Source organism: Buceros rhinoceros, unplaced genomic scaffold (genome assembly GCF_000710305.1).
Source record: "Buceros rhinoceros silvestris isolate BGI_N320 unplaced genomic scaffold, ASM71030v1 scaffold10679, whole genome shotgun sequence".
NCBI classification, from domain to species: domain Eukaryota; kingdom Metazoa; phylum Chordata; class Aves; order Bucerotiformes; family Bucerotidae; genus Buceros; species Buceros rhinoceros.
In genome coordinates this window covers 26,699-41,056 of record NW_010429750.1, presented here as the reverse complement: position 1 = coordinate 41,056, position 14,358 = coordinate 26,699, and the positions used below count along the sequence as shown (strand labels likewise).

Here is a 14,358-nt window from a genome sequence, read left to right as displayed (position 1 = left end):
AATATGCAGCGTTAGGCAAATCCCAGTGTAACCTGTGGTGCCTTCTCATGAAGGGAAAAAGATCCTTTACTGGTGCACGGTTCCAGCTATAAACAGTAGCAAGGAGCATAAAGAAAAGGGCTTCCCAGTGACAAAGAAAAATGGCAATTTTAATTTTTTCAGAAGCACTGTCCTTGCTCAGCCATCCCACTGCGCTTGCTTTTTCTCAAGGACAATCAGCAAATAAAATCTGGAAGTACGAAGGTACTAAAAGCACTTATTTTGCAGCATGCAGAGCCTGCGTCTTCCATCTGAGACGACCACAAACCCGCTCCTGCCCCTGCAGATGTGACCTGCCAGTTGCTATGGGAGAATTGCCATGGGTACGGGCAGCAGGAAGCACTTGTTGGAATGCAGAAAACATTTTCAGTCTTTGTTTGGGTTTGAAATGAAGAGGCTGAATCAAAAAAATTGGTGACTTTTTCTGTTTCAGGAGTTTATAACGATTTCCAACCTTAAAGCAGAGGCGTGGTGGCTGATGTGATTTACCTGACAAAGACCAGAGCTTTTCTCGACATGAATTGCATTTCCTTTTGGAAAGGAGAAGGCAGCATTGGGATCATGTGATGCTTAAATCAGAGTCTGTGCTTATGTGCTCTGTTTTTTATAATATCTTATAAATCTGCAGCATTTTTGCTAGTACCTCCTCCTTTCCTCCCTCCTCTTGCTACTTGTCCCCTTCACCTCCTCTGTGTAGTGCTTGTGTCACCATGTGAAAGGCAAGTTAAGGGATCTGATCTGCCTGACAACTCAGAACAGAAAGAGAGGTGACTTATGTCAGCTACCTGGTTTGACTTGCTGTGCAGTGGTTTGGACGGTGCTGTTGGCACAGGGGTGACACTGGGAGGAAACGGCTGAAGGGAAGGGGTGGGGGTGAAGGAAATACCTCTTACAGCAGAGAAAGATTTAGATAGTGTTAAAATAAATCTACATGAGATTGAATTGATATCTCTTATTTTAAAGGCAGAGGAAACCAGTGGGCTATCCACGTGAACCACAGACTTTTACCCTGTTTTTCGGTCATTCATCCCGGTGAGTCCAGAGTGACCAGGGAAAGCCAGGATTTCCAGCTCACTCGGATGCATTTCAAGAGAAGGACAGAAAATCCTTCCAGTAATCTAGAATTACAGGCTAGTCGATATTCATTCCACTGGACTGGGTACGAGGAATTATCTATTACTTCAGTGTGAGTTTGGCTTTACTAAAACCAGGTTTACATTAGCTCTAGTACAGGACCAGTACTTAAGCAGTGGTTAATGCCAGGGTCCCCGGTTCACTGAAGCTGAGCTATTTGTGCATCTGGTGTAAAACAGGACAATGGAAATAGTCACTGGTACTTTTTCTGGAAAGAGTTCCCAACAGAAGAAAGCTAAAATTCATGCAGAAGTGGTAAGACAGACCACTCTCTCTTGCATTCAATTAATTTCAAACCTGAGCTCACCCATATATGCGCACAGGCAATTTGAGTTAAGTCTCAGCTGATGTTTGTACTTCCTTGTATATCCGCAATGTTAAGCGTGACAGTATATATTAAATCGTGATTGCATTTACAAAGCAGGCAAGGCAAGGGATTTGTGAGCTCGGGGTAACTGCGGGGTTAGAAACCAGGCCCCCTGCCCTAAACTCACATTGTGACTTACAGAATAATCAGGACCAAACATTTCAATGGGTTGTTCTGTCTTTTCAGTAGTGATGGAGATGGTTACACTCCTTTATTTCCAGATAATCTCAGTACTTTCTCAGTGTAGCTTTCCTTCAGGTATGGTAAAAACACTAGCAGTGGCTTTTATAGCTTTTCCTCTAATCAAACAATAGTGGCTAATACCAGAGTCGTTTTTGCAGGGAGTTCTGCAGTTATTTCCTTGTCCTGCTGCTCCCGGCAACGTGCTTGTCTTGCTTGTCTTCAGATTGAGTTGATTCATAGAGGAAGAACAAATGTGGATTCTGGGCTTCACCTTTCTACTCTCTTCATGGATGCGACAAACGGTTTTACCAGTGTTGACCATCACGTTACAGATATTTCTCTGATGGGTGTTTGATGAAGGACTTTATGATTTCGCTAGGATTTCTCTATTAAATCTGGTCAGATCAGTAAAGTAATTCAAAAGGAAATCACAAATGCTGAATACTCATTGCTTTGAGAGTGCGTTACCTTCCAAACCAAAGCACTCTTGAAAACCTGCCTGTGTCCCCAGCCTGAAGAGATGTGTAAAGACAAGAATTCTAATGCCTCTTGAATTGCCATGGTGATGGGTACATGCTTGTTTTGTAATGCGTATTTAGACTTCAGAGAATAAAATGTATTTGTCTTTGTTCCTCTAGAACCCCTTCTGTAGTCTCAGTGCAATTAACTTTTTAATTTGGGATGCAGACAGCACTAGCCAAGTGGATGATATAAGTGGTTTCTTATTGGTATTTCTTACAAAGTGTTATTTAGGGGAAAAAAAAAAACCTTCTAGGGTGGGGAATAGAACAGGAAATGCTAGATAATTTTATTATTATTATTTTATTATAAAGGAGGGGTGAATTGTACCTAATCTCCTGTGACAGCTCACCTTTCAGAGCTTTTTGTGCAGTTTTATGACATCTATTCAAACTAATGTTAATTGTAATTCACTTGTGATTGAAAAGTGATTTTGTTACCCGTGTTTCTTCCCATTTTGCTGCTTCAGGCAGCTGCAGTTCAACAAAATAATCATTTTGAGTACAATAATTCTGCCGATTTGTTCCCATCGGGAGTAAGGGCCTAGTTTATTTTTGCGAAGATGAAGACCCGTGTTTCTTCCCATTTTGCTGCTTCAGGCAGCTGCAGTTCAACAAAATAATCATTTTGAGTACAATAATTCTGCTGATTTGTTCCCATCAGGAGTAAGGGCCTAGTTTATTTTTGCGAAGATGAAGAAAATGGATTTGGTTATTTTAGTTACTGCAATGGGGGAAACCCCTTCTAAATACATTGCAGTGGGAGTGTTTTGGTTGGTGCTGGTCTCCCAGTGAGGCTTACTGGAGAAAAGCTGAAGTATCTGAGAGCCTTGCTCTCTCCGAGCAGGGTGCAACATCACAAAGGAACACATCTTGGTCAGTAAATCTCCGCAGGTCAGCTGTTCCGCAGTGGTCACAGCAATTACCAGAGCCGTGTTTTTGAAGAAATGTGAATCTGAGGTGGTGGTTCTGGTCTGGATTTGCTTATCTCTCCCTGGGCAGACCTTCAGGGCTTAACTAGGCATGAATCTAAGTGAAGCAGACTCTTATCTTTTTCTAACCAAATGTAGTTTGATATTTGGTGCACGGGTGCCTAAACTTTCCCAGTGAGTCTTTTATGTTGTCCCAGACACCTCCTTTCAGGCTGCTTCAAAGTATTATGGGCAAAGGGAGTGGATTGAAGACTTAAGGGGAACTTGATTTTCATAGATGTGGGCCTGTGGTTCTTCCCTTAGCTGATTACGGAAGATGAAGAAAATTAGTTACAAGAGGTAATTGGGGCACTTCTCTGTAATAGCTGCTAAGTATAGCACCTGCAGAGGAATCGTGGCCTGAAATCTTGGTATTTCTCCTACACATTGGCTAAGAGGGTGAGAAGTCTCCACCTTGCCCTCCAGTGAAGTCATTTTGGGTACCTTGAAATAACTGGTAATGGTAATAGCCTGACAAAGATAACTTACAGCAAATTCTCACTTGCGCTGAGAAACCCAACGTGTTTTTTGACCTTTGTGCATGGGAATGATACTATGTTCTTCTGGGTAAACTCTGTGGAATTGACACAAAACAAACTGGTTTCAGAGGAGATGCAGGGGACAGAGAAACAGCTGTTGTGTGGGGCTTGTTCAGGATCTTTTGTCTTTTACAAGGATGTTTTGTGGGTGTTCTTGGTCAAACTTTCACTAGTAATGACATAGTTCTGTTTCATCATGATGTGCTGATGTAATTGGAGCTCTGGCTGCCCACATTTGTCGAAACCAAGGTAGTTGCCTCATCAGTAGGAGCTGAGCTACTGTTCCTTCCCATCACAGAAACATAGAATTGCAGAATCACGTAGGTCAGAAAAGACCTTTTACACCCCTTCCCCCAGCACTGCCAGGTCCCCACCGCCCCCTGTCCCTCAGCAGCACCTCCACACGGCTGTTAAACTTCTCCAGGGACAGGGACTCCACCACTGCCCTGGGCAGCCTGTGCCAGGCCTGGACGATCCCAGTGGGGAAGAAACTGTTCCTCAGGGCCAACCTCAACCTCCCCTGAACAACCTGAGGCTGTTTCCTCTCATTCTGTCACTTCTTCCTGGGGAGAAGAAACTGACCCTGTCTTGCGCCAGCCTCCTTTCAGGGAGTCGTAGAGAGCCAGAAGGTCTCCCTGGAGCCGCCTCCTCTCCAGGCTGAACCCCACCAGGTCCCTCAGCCGTTTCTCAGTGCATTGTGCTCCAGACCCTGCTCCAGCTTCGCTGCTCTTCTCTGCACACACTCCAGCCCCTCAGTGAGGCGTCCTGCTGGCCTCGCCGTTTCTAATACGAAGGCAAGAGTGGCAAAAGGAAAGTTGAAGTCATGTGGCAGAGGAGATGATTTAGATACTGAGAGTCAGCAATGTGACGACAACACTGGCAAGTTTTAAAAAGAAAAAGTGGCAGTTGCAGCAGAAGGAGGCAGTCGTGCTTAACTGTTTTTGAATGAAACCACCAGTCTGTGTTACTGTTCGGATTCAAATTTCGAAAAATGTTATTTTTAACCGACCACTTCCTACAGTGTTTCTTGCTCGACCTGCATCTGGGCACTGTAACACAGGTGCTACCAGTGCATTTATACCTGCAGCATTCAGGAAGAACAAGATTTCAAAAATTATGTCGAGGTAAAGTAGACAAAGATAGTACCGACAACTCATATATAACAGTCTTTGAACTTACTTTTCTGGTTATTCCCTCTTGCATAATGACCTGGAATGATGTTTATATGTAACATAACCTATGATAAATGTTATATTTAAATATTACATTATATATATAAATATCCTTCCAGGTTTTATATATATTTTTTTGTGTGTATATATATTTGATATATGTGTTTCACCTTGGCTTTTTCATGATTTGTCTTCTCCGTTTTGTCACTTGTGCCTTTTTGCAGTGTAAATGTAAGCACATAAATCCAGCACAGTTTCTTGTCTCCTTTTAAAAATCTTTAAATCGCCTTTTCATGCTCTTTTGCAGCAGATCTGAGCAGAATTCATGTGATGTTGAATAGCAGTCAGGGTGCTCTAACAAAGGAACCCGTGACTGTAATAGCTTCTATTGAACCCGCTACTGTGGCAAATGCAGCTCTGTTTCCTTTGCATCTGCGAGTAAAAGGTGCTTTGAGGAGGGGGAGAATACCTTTGCTTTTTAGAGAGTCATACAGGGTGTGGAGTCATTTTGTTGGGGGTTTTTTACCTACCCATTTTCCCTGAAGTCTGCTTTAGGGGTGACTGTTTACATAAAGTCTAGAATTTCCTAACACTTCATTTTCAGACCTTATGCAGATGAAATGCTTGTGGTCACCATCACTGGTTCACCACATGAAGAACGCCTAATACCAGGGGTGCTGTGTTGTCAGCATGAGCAGCTCTAGCAAGAACCTTTCGGACCTGTTTAAAACAAACAAAATTCTAGCAACATCTTTTCTGTCTCAGTAACCATGTGTGCTCCTTCTCTTCCCCATGGTCTCCGCTGTATATATAGCACGCATCCAGCGGCTGCTATGGTCTGAACTCAAGCATGCAGCAAGGAGCCAGCAATCCAGTGTCTTCTACTTTCTCCCGTGTGTAATCTAATAAGGCAAGAATCGTTTCCATGCTGTTTATGGAGGTTGGGAAAGTTAGGGTGGTTTTAGTTTTAATACAAACTAAAAAAAGCTTTCTACTCTCACTGTCTTGTAAGGCATCCTAGAGAAGTGGGAATCCTTTCCCACAAGGAACTGATATATGCAACAGATTACAGCTCTGTATGAGCATAATATATAGGTTTATATGGCCAGGGATTGCAGGATGTATCTCTCTGTGGCTGGTTATCAAGTAAAACTCCACAATTCTGGAACTGAAGCAGGTTGCTTCCTGCCTATACTAAGACCAAGAAGTTTTGCAGACCATTAACTTACCCCTCTTATCAGCTGGAAATTTCAGAGGTACTCAAAAGAGTTGCCCCTTGGGCACCTTTGGAAATACCAGTTAACTTCATTACGCTTTTTATGTTGAGGCTCTGCTTTCGGATTGATCTTTTTCTCATGGTGGAAATGTTAAGCAGTAGTAGTGATTGCTCTGTATGTTTGATAGGAATCATGCAACATGGATCAAATAGTACAACTCAGTTTAAATAACTTCAAATATATACAGTCATCATAAGGAATGCATGCTCAGTTCTGCTTGGGCTGTCTGTCTTGTCCTGCTTATCTTCTGTAGAATTCTCACAGGCCTAAATCCTGCGCCAATGTGCCTCACTCCTAATGAAGACTGACTACCTGATGGAATTTGAGTTCATCCTCTTGTGCTCAGAGAGGTTAATTAAGGGAACAGCTAGAAAAGCTCATTAAAACAGCATGGAGGTTCAGTGTAACTACAGGTGAGATTCCTGTGAGAAGACGATTCAGAAATCGTCCTTTTCTGATTTCTCACTGACAGTTCCCCAGTGTTAGTGTGTGTATGCTGGTTTGAAGCAGTGTCTTGGGCTGTGCTGTTGTCAGTGTTTGCATTGCTGTGGTGGTTGTGATAGAGACTGGAACAATGATGTTAACCCCAGGCACCTTCTCGCCCCTGAGGGCGGGGAGGAGTGCTGCAGGAATTTACAGTCTGGTTTGCATTGCATTTCCCTTTCTCCGGTCCCAGGTTTTTACAGCAGTAAAAGCCTAAATTCAGATAAATTACCCCCACCGTGGCTTTACAGGCAGCATCAATAGCAGAAGCCAGCACAGATCAGGCTGCAGAAGCCTTCTAAAGCTGAGAGCACCTTTGCATATATCCACTCTGTGATTTTCTGGGACTGGTTCCGTACAAAATGGCTATGTACGTGCTAGCTAGCATAATCTGTGAAAGCTGGTTGTATGTCCCAGGTTCTGCTTCCGTGGACTGGGAAGCCAACAAATTGTTTGCTTGGGTAGTCAGCCCAGCCCAGCCTCTCTGTTTCTTTTCACTGGTTCCAGTCTGAGATTGCCGGTAAGTCATATGGCTGAATGGGATTGCTCTGGGAGGCTCTCAAGGAAAAGCAGGGTTAGACAGGCCTTTTCAGCACATGTTTACAGGATTAGTTTAGACTTTGTATTTCAGGTTGACTCATGACTTTGGGCTAGTAGCAGGTTTTCTTGAGATTGCCCATACTGGCAGCCTCACGGGACTGCCCCACAGTGCTTGGGGTGCAGGTAACGCCATCTTATCTAACGCTTCTACAGCATCAGTGAGTAGAGTGGAGGAGATAGTTGCATCATCACCTGGAAGCAGTATGGTGTAGGAGGTGTGGGTCTTGCACCACTGGGTCCTTCTGAAAAGGAACACTTGAGTGGCAGTGGGATAGAGCTCCTTACTGGTACGAAGCTGCAACAGGGATCTTCTGGCATCAGCAGTGCTGCAAAACTGCCTTAGGGCTCTGTGCAGTCAGGCCTGTTGGGATCAGCAGCAGGTTGGGATTGCACCGAACACTGTTATAGGAGGACAGATTTGTCCCTTGACTCAGACATTGAAAAATGCTGAGCATCTGGCATTACGGTAGAGAATCTTGTTGCTCTGAAAGAAAGCTCAGCTTTTCCCCAGGAAGGGCTTGAGAAATTATGGCCTTTTGCTCATACTGGCATTGAGCCTTAGTCGATATTGCTCAGTGCAATTTTATGTCTTTTCTGCTTTATTCTATAAGCCAGTCTATGTAGCAGCATGAAATCCAGAGTAGGTGTTCAGCAGCCTTGTTTCAGGTTCCTCTCGGTAAGGCGGGTGCCTGCAGACATTGCAAGGCACAGGAACTGCTGGTTTGAGTTGTGTATTTGCGTTGAGTCTGCAGGGACCCATGTTCGGGTGGGTTGGATAAACACGATTAGGCTGCACTGCCAGCACTGATATTCTTATTTAATGCCTTGAGGAGTGCAGGTGGCAGGACCTCCGAAGTGAATTGAGTGCAATGCAAACTCTCGCTGTACATAGCAGAGCTATTGTGAGTCCAGGCTGCCGAATGCTGAGCCAGCTCTTTTGAGAGATGAGGTGGGAGATGAGAATGAGCTTCCCATGCCAGAGTGATAATTTTGCACTCTCCATGGCAGGTTTCTGAACATTGCCTTACAGCAGAACGAGCTTCTGCGGAAGAACCAAGAGCAAAAGGGTGTATTTTTAAGCTGTAATAGCATGTTTCTCTGCATTTCTGTTGATAGCAGCAGTCACAAATACAGGTTTACTTGCTGGCTGCCTTGTTGTGTTACCTGGCAGGGTTCGATAATGGACAGGCCGAGTGGGACGTTCAGCCTACACCAGTGCTTCCAGTGCTAGAACACTGCCTGAGTCCCTTCATTCCCTTCTCCAGGCAAGATGCTGGAAGCCTGCACAATTACTGTGCTCTGCTGGCCTTTCCCACGGTGAAACCTGGCTTTTATTTCCTGCTGCTTTAACCCTGGTGTCAGTGAAATGATCCCTGGAAAGCTCGTATTGATTGCACATTATTGTCTAATTAAAGTGCAGTAAGAAGAATTGCAGAACACTCTCTCTTACAGCCCTGTGCCTGTTGTAGGTGCTATAAATTAAAAAGCTTTCTGCTCAAATATGGAAAATGTCAGTGCTTATTTCCTTTTGCATTTCCCAGCATCTCCTGAAGGCTACACTTGTAGATGTGTGATTCATTCTTTTTTTCCTAAGTAACAATTGGGAAGAAGTGCTACTTGGAGAAGAAATAGGGGCCCGTAGGCTTGCAGGAGCCCTACTCTGACCCACCTAGCTGTAACTCATGTTTTCTAAAGGCAGGCACTTCTAAATGAATGTATTTTAATCTGGAACCTCCTAGATGATCCTTCAGCATCATGTATAGAACTATAAGTGTGTATTAATTATACAATATATAGAGGCCAGTCTTTAAATAGTGCTGTCTTGTCTTACCTGGAGGCTGTTTTTTTTCTCTGTCTGGACTTTATGACTCTCCTGCTCAGTGATGCTTGTGGTTTGGTACTTCCTAGTAACTTGTATCTTCCTGAGTTATGTGCAAGCAGCTAATAAAAGATAAATCGTAGGCCTTGATAGAGCAGGAACCCAAGAGTTTGTCATTATGGTTCTGCATGTTGCTTAGCCATTGACCAAATACACGGCCTTGGGGAAATCACTGAACTTACCTGAACCTTCAGCTTGCATCTGATCACCAGGTGATACATGATGCGCTGTGCTACCTTTGCAGCGATGTATGAACGATCAGTCATTCTGCCCTGGACACTGGGCGGAAAGGTGCTAGAGACAGTGGTGGATTTCTGCGCTTGAATGAATTAATGGTTCACCAAATGCATACCAAACGCACTGAGCTGTGTGTAGTATCGCACCCGAAACTGACTTTTCCCTTTCTTTCCCTTGCAGGTGTACTTTCCGATTCCCTAGCACGGTTATAAAGATCCAGTTCACATCTTTATACCATAAAGAGGAAGCAAAAGAGGAAGCCTCATCACCTCCCCTTCGGCCACTTTACCCTCAAATATCTCCTCTGAAGATCCACATCCCGGAGCCGGATCTCCGGAGCGTGGTCAGTCCCCTCCCGTCCCCCACAGGCACCATCAGGTAAGACCTTAACTACCCAAAGTGCACTTTCTGGAAACTCCATCTGTGTTCTGACATCAGTCTGTCAGCCCTGTTTTGTTTGGTACACTTTGTGCATGAAATGTCCCATTAAAAATAACTAGTTAACTATGATGTTCAAAATGAGGGAAGACCGCTAAAAACTGTGTCATGGTGGCTGGAAGTAGGGCATAAGGGTTTTGTTTAAGAGCTCAAAGGGTTCAGGGAGAACTTGAGTGTTAGTTTCACACTATAGAGTTACTGGTCTATCTTTGGCAGTGGAATTAGAAATATCTATCAGGAGCTACCTATATGCATTGAAAAAAGAAAGCAGGCAAATACTTTCTCTGGTAGGACCGCCTGGTTTATTTTTATCTCAGTAATATTCTGTTGTTGCTGGGTGGTGCCGTTGTTATCTGGAGTTAGGGACAAGGGTGGCCATTGGCACGTGGTTTCCTGGGAATGGAAGGAAATGGGGGTGGGATGCTGCCCACGTACTGAGGGGTTGCAGCAATCTGAATGTCCATCTGTGCAAGTATCCTGTTTTGTATGTTATCCGCTTCAGGAATGTGCAGTAGAAATAACCTGAATGTCAAGTTACTGTCTGGAGGACCTTTCCCAGCGGAGTCATTGTTAGGAAGTCACAGCGTAATCTCTCTTAACATTAAAGCTGTTACTTGAACTATACTAAATTTCATAAAGTAAAGGAGACTCACGGTATAGGATGATGTATTAGAGTTCGAAAACGTGAGGGCCTCAAAATAGCAAGAGTGTACCGGTAACAGCAATAGCCTTTGGTTTGTGTTCTTGTCTGTACATTTGTAACTCGCAAACATCTTCTGACAGTTAGCACTCCTTCAGGGAGTAGTATTCAAATTTACCTGGCTGAGAACGACTTCAGTGTCGCAGCGAAGCTGGTTTGGTTTTGCATAGATCTGAAGGCGCGCTTGTTTGGGTTTTTCCGCCGCTCTTGCGGAGCTGCACAGATGTGCAGTGCAGATATTCTAGAAAGAGGGGGCTGGAGGTAGCTGTGGTTTTAGCCCTCTGTTCAAGCACTGCTTTTAGTTTATATTTAACCTTCTCTTTTTAGATGAAGCTTGTTGCTGGGAGGGGAGGGGGATGGTGTCTTTGCCAACATATGGTAGGTAGTTTCCATTCAGTCATCTTGCGCAAAGCAGCACAGCGTGGTTTGTGTTACTAACAGGGGCTGTATCTTTTGACTCTGGCATATGCCTGCAACTGATATTTGACTCCCCAAGAATGTTTCTTTTGCATAAGGAGAAAGTGGAAATAGTAGTGTTGAATTGTGCTCGGCCCCTAACGGAGTGTTTACTGAGGATGATTAATGATTGCATCCGTTTGTCTTGCAGAAGCTAATCCAGCCAAGTCTTCAGAAAACCTCAAAAGACATCTGAGGTTTCACTTGCCAAACCCCTTTCGTTTCCGAGTTCCTCTTGCAGAGGAGAGGCTGACACGTTTGTAAACATCCCTACTCAACCCCTCCAGCCTTTCCCTGTCCCCCAGCAAGGTCTGGCAGCTCTCATACACCACGGGCCAGGCTTTGGGAAGTGATCTGGGTGTTTCTGCCTGAGAAAGGGAATGCTCTTTGGGGAGCCTGTAGCTGTGCGTTCTGGCCATCCGGCTTTCAGGGCAGCTCTCTGCTAGCTTGGTGGCTTCACAGGGGTGGTGGGTGAGGCTGGCGCAGTGTGCTCTCCCCCGTCCCAAGGGCAGGTCTGGGAGGGCTGGCAGGGGCTCAGCGCAGGACCCACACCCCTCTGCCGTCGCTGGCTCTGGGAGGTGGTTGCAAGAGCTGGGCTCTCCTCCTCCTCCTGGCTGTCCCCCTTCTAGTATTTACTTTCCTAATTTGGTGCGTTTGCCTCGCTCCTCCCTGATTGGCCCGTGGAAAATTGTTGCAGTTTGGAAATCCTGGGCAGGGTGAAATTTCCTTTTTGGAAAGTGGCTCCTGGCCCCTTTTCCTGCCTCCGCCCGGGTGCGGGGCAGGGGCTGGCGGTACCTGCGCTCCTGACACCAGATCCTGCCCTGCTCTCCTGACCCCCGGCCCTGCTCTGCCTCCCTGTTTACATTGCAGCTTGCTTCCCTGCGGGTCCCCCCTGCAAGCCACTGGGGTTTTTCCAGCCTGTTTATTTTCCCCCTCTACAAAGTGCACCACCTACAGAGGGAATGAGCTTTAGTTAAACAAAACCAAACCTGCCACCCTCAGCAGCTTTGCAAGGCAGGATTCCTGCTTACTCTTAGGGAGAAATGTGTCTGCTGTTTTCTTAGCTAGGTGTTTTATCTCCAGGAGGGGCCGTTTGTAGATGTGTTTTGAATGCTGTTGTACAGCTTTAAGGGAAAATGTTGGTTGGCAGCATGCTGTGAGGATTACACACAGGCATGGCTTATTTCTTCCTGCTTTGAGTTCAAAATTCCTTTTAAAAAAAGTCAGACTCACATGTTCCAAAAAGGGAGAGGCCGCTGTGGTGGTAAGAAGTCGGTAGAAGCAGCCTGCTCTTTTACACCACGTCAGAAAGGGCAGAGTACCACCAAATCTTTTCTCAGTAGATTCAAGGCATTGAAATGCTGTGTGAAAACCATGTGTAATTTCAGCTCTGCCTGTTGGGAGAGATAAGTGATTCACAGTTTCAGGAGTTAAGGGACTGTCTTTTGGTACCTGGCTTTAAGGTTCTTCAGCTTGCCTTTGGAGGATCCTCTTTGGGTGACACTGGTGACATGAAGTTCCTCACCTGTGCTGCAAATGCTTGGCTTTGCCCGGTTTTGCTCTCTTTCCATGATATCTACACGAGTGTGACTCCGTGTCTGTGTTGTGTTGCAATCTAGTCCCCAGAGTGGCTTGTGCTTAGATCATAAACAGATGCGCAGAGACAAGGTGTGATGTAGGAGCCTATTCCTGGTCTCAGAGTCATGCTGAGTTGGAGTTTAGATTTAGGGTGTTCAATTTTCCTTTTATTATCTTCCAGTTGGTGTTAATAACCCCGTAGTAGTAACTTAACTCAGGTTTTCCAAGTAGCATCTCTGCCCAAGCAGCATTGCCCTTCAGGGTGGGGTTTTTTAGTATTTATGAAAATGAAGTTGTTTCTCCATGCATGCTTCCCTGTTCTAAACAGCAATTACGTTCTCACCGATACGTATTTTACAAAGCCACAATAAAGTTATATTAAGTGCTGGACTGTGGAGCTCAGTGTCGTTATTCATATTTTACAGCTGTTACTTCTGGCTTATCTCTGCAGCAGAATGACTGTGGCTTGAATACTTTGTCTTGTTTGTTTTTTCACTGGAAGGGTGGCATGGATAGTTAGCTCACATACAGTCTTTATCAGTTGAAAAATAAATAAATTATTTGACATGTAGGAGGAAGGGCCCTTACCGGGTCGATACGTAGTTTACACTGAAATTAATGGTATGAATGATGAGAGGTCAGCTGGCATCCTTCTGCATCTTCTGTTTCACAAGCTTGATTAGTAAACCAGAAGATGGGAGCTGAATTGCCATGGTTTCATAAGCTGTATTTTTAAACCTGATTTCATTTTTCCTTATTTCCACTAGGCAAAATTAGTTCAGGAAGACGTTGCATGCTCCAGTGGTGGATTACTCAGAGGCTGCACTGCAGGAACTGCAGTTATCTTGGCTTAGCCACCAACTTGTTTTGTGGCCTTTAGCAGGTCATTTAACTTCATGGTGTGATTTTTATGCATGTATAGTCTAATTGCTAAGAGTGTGTAGTAGATGATTTATGTATTGAGCTTTTGTTCCATAAAACATGACAACAGACTTCGTGTGAGTGAACCATGTTACAGTAGATGTGTAAGCGCTGGCTGTGCTTTGACGCAGGTTTGGCTTGGGAAAAGGGAGTGGGGATTTTTTCCTAGGCTCTAGGACAACACTGTTTAGAAACACTTGGGATTTAATTTGAACTTGCACACTTCCTCTGAAGGTGCGTGGTGGGAAGCTGAATGAACCCTGGCTTCAGTGGATGCATTCACTCACCAGAACAGGATTGCATAAATATTGCCTGCTCCGTTTCATTCAGGTGTTCCTCCTTCCTCAAGCACTGTTAGCCACTTAACCGAAAAGCCGGCGAAGAGCTCCGAGGCAGGTTTTTTGCAGGCTCTTTTGCATTGTCTTGGATATCCATTACTTCCTGTATTCGGGCAGAACGTACAGCTCGGGTAACTCCCACAATTGGACAGACGGGTGATTATTTTTAATCACCCTTGTCTTCAAACCACAAGCCAACTCGGGTGATGCATATACATCACATAAGAAAAGCAACAATCTCTTCTGGGCTTGGGAGTTCCTGTGCATGTTTTATTTCAGATAATGGACTGTGTGCTGGAGGAGGTGTGCCAAGCCATGTGCTGGGGGAACGTTGGCAAATGTCACTGGCTACACGGGCAATTCCTCTTTACCTGATAGGTATAAAATGTTCACTGAATCCATGGTCAGACAGAGCTCACTTCCTTTTGAAGATGGGAACAAGACAAGGAATAAGAATTTCAGCTCTTGCAGATAGTGAACTTTCTCTCACTGTGGCTTTTTCAACAGCTTTGTTTTTCTTTCGTGTTA

At 44.7% G+C, this 14,358-nt stretch overlaps 1 protein-coding gene across 1 annotated transcript in view; it reads left to right on the top strand.

The window, feature by feature from the left end:
• Positions 1-9,579: 9,579 nt before the first annotated feature.
• Positions 9,580-14,358, top strand: part of FOXK1 (forkhead box K1) — a gene marked incomplete at its 5' end in the record, with an annotated part of 21,091 nt that continues 16,312 nt past the window's right edge. The window contains one exon of the mRNA XM_010142768.1: positions 9,580-9,777. Within this exon, the coding sequence (XP_010141070.1) occupies positions 9,580-9,777 (198 nt within the window). The remainder of the gene's footprint in view (positions 9,778-14,358) is intronic.